At 53.4% G+C, this 2552-nt stretch overlaps 1 protein-coding gene across 1 annotated transcript in view; it reads right to left on the bottom strand.

Moving 5' to 3' along the window:
* Window positions 1-2552, bottom strand: part of Kif6 (kinesin family member 6) — a 320310-nt gene that overhangs the window by 22746 nt on the left and 295012 nt on the right. Inside the window, exon 17 of the mRNA XM_026785828.1 lies at window positions 600-684. Coding sequence (XP_026641629.1) covers window positions 600-684 — 85 coding nt within the window. The remainder of the gene's footprint in view (window positions 1-599; window positions 685-2552) is intronic.

Raw genomic sequence — 2552 nt, forward strand, 5'->3', positions numbered from 1 at the left:
GCAATGCCATCAGTAGCTGCAGGCAGGAAGGTGATTTGTTCAGGACTTCCAGATCTCAGCCATGGCATGGAGGATAAAAGAATGAAGGAGCCTAACCAGGGAAATATACATATCCTCACCCTGTAAGGAAAATCACTTTGGGCCCCTCGGTATCTTGGTGAAGGCCGGAGGTTCCCAAGACCCTGGGTAAACTTTGATAAAGCTGTGGAGTAAAGCCCACCATGGGCCTGCTTCCCTAGAGCAGTGGTTCTCAACCTTCCTGAAGTTGAGACCCTTTAGTACAGTTCCTCATGCTGTGTTGTTGCTAATGTAAATGACTGGAACACAGGCTGTCTGATCTGTGATCCCTGTGGGGTCACAGCCAACAGGATGAGGAGCCTTTGGATGGGGCGCTTCCTTATTCAGCATCCTCCCTACCAGGGCCCAGGCCTTGCTTAGGCTACTCCTCACCCCTCCTGCGTTTGAGATTCCAGGCTGGACCCATTTCCTAAAGGGAAGCCGGAGGTCCCAGGGAGGCTCCAGGTAGGCCCTGGAGGTCCTGGGGGGTTGGGGTCAGGATGGGTGTGGCAGCAAACACACAGAAACAACCAGCAGCTCACCTGGTCTTTTCCTCTTCCAGCTGTGATCGCAGTTTCTCTTCCTGGAGGTCAGGTATGGAGGGTGGGGCCATATTCTCTGAGATTCCTGGAGGAGGAAGACGCCGTGAGTTAGGGCAACAAAGAAAGTAGGAAAAATGTGGTGGGACCAGTAACAGAGTTCAAGGGCATCCAAAGTCGAAGGGGTCCTGGGAGTTCCTTCAGGGGCCTCTGGGTGGCAGCCTCGGCTTGGCTTCAGAACCACCTCCCCGGGCTCTCCCACACCCGATATCTGTCAGTGCAGGGGATTGTCCCACCTCCCCTTTTCTTCCCTGCACTCATGGCCTCTGGGGTCCCCAGGGAAGAGGCGACCGCATGTCCGCATTGGAGAAAGAGCCCTTTCCAGAAGGAGAAGAGCTTGGCTCTGACTGGCTCCCCGTGTGTGCTCCCGCTGACTGTTCTCCGCCTCCATAGAAGGTCGAGGTTTTCAGGCTCATCACTGGAGGTGATAAGAGTTTGTATCCTCTGTGACCAGAGACAGAGCCAGTGTCCAGGCCTGGGGTAGCCTCAGCTCTTCAGTGGGACTGGCTGGTGGCCTAGATGCTGACTCCTCTGTGTGGGTACCTGACTGTAGCTGGGGAGCCCCAGGTACCCTCCTAGCTCATCTGCTGAACCTCTGGTGGGTGAGGGCTGTCTGCCACTGGGCAGTGCTTCTTAGTCAAGGCAGAGACACAGCAAAGCCCAGCCAAGTGAAGTCCTCTCCTGCCTCCCTCTCCCTCCCCGCTCCACCCTTGCCCTCCAGCTCATGACCCCCCTGCCACTTCCCTCCCCACAGAGTAAAGGTGCCAAACCTTCCCCCAAGAATAAAGGCCCTCCCTGCCACAGAATGAAGATCTCTCCCTCCCCCAATCCTGCTCTATCACCTCATCCCCAAACCCTGTCCTCCAGTCCATTCGATCCCTGAACAAGATCAGACTTAATCCTGATGACAGTTATTTGAGGTAGCATCACCCCTGCCTTACTAATGAGACTTAAGGAGGTGAATCTGTCAAGTCCTGTGGCTAACTTCCAGATCCTGGGTGCGGATCCCCATTTGTGTGGGTGCCAGGGTCCTGGGTTCAAATCTCCTTCTAGAACATTTTATTCAATGATTATCATTGTTATTATTATGTGTGCGAAGTACATATGTGTCATGGCATACATAGAGAGATGAGGAAACTTTATGGAGTGGATTCTCGCCCTCCACTTTAAACCATGTTTCAGGGATTAAACTGAGGCTTGTGTATCAAATGCCATCTCGCCAACCTAACATTTCTGGGAGAAGACCATTTGCTTTCTGTTGCAGTGGCCGGCAGCTGCATACGAAGGCATGTTTCAGAGGGCCCAGCTATTTCCACCGACTTTTCTCCCACTCATGTCTCCTTTCATCTCCCATCCCTGCACGGGCTTGCTGGAGCAGCATGGGATGTCTTTTCTACTCCGAGGGTCCTTTAAAGACTCAACAACACCACACACGAGTCTGGGGTCTCATTCACAGGCTGGCCCACCCATTTCCTCGTGTGGAGGTTCAGAGACCTTGTTATTGCCTAATTACCTCATTTAAAAAGCAGAGACCTGGTCTAACATCTCATCTAGGGCGAGCAGTACAGGGAGTAAAGGGGCTCTTCCCACTGTTAAATACACAATTCAGGCCAGGGAGATGGCTCTGTGGGTAGTGCACTTGCCAAGAAGGCAAAAGGACCCGAGTTTGACTCCCCCATAGGCATGGAAAGCTGGTGCCATAGTGGGCATCCTGAGGTAAGATGGAAACCGAAGGAGGAGTCGCTGGAGGCTCACTGTCCAGCCAGCCTGGCATCCACAGAAGCGAATGACAAAAAGAGGGGCCTTGTCTCACACAAGGCAGAAGGCCAGGAAGCTCAAGTTTGCCTCCAACCTCCACCCTCATGTGTGTGGCACGGCATGCACCCAACCACATTC

Source organism: Microtus ochrogaster, linkage group LG2 (assembly GCF_000317375.1).
Source record: "Microtus ochrogaster isolate Prairie Vole_2 linkage group LG2, MicOch1.0, whole genome shotgun sequence".
NCBI classification, from domain to species: domain Eukaryota; kingdom Metazoa; phylum Chordata; class Mammalia; order Rodentia; family Cricetidae; genus Microtus; species Microtus ochrogaster.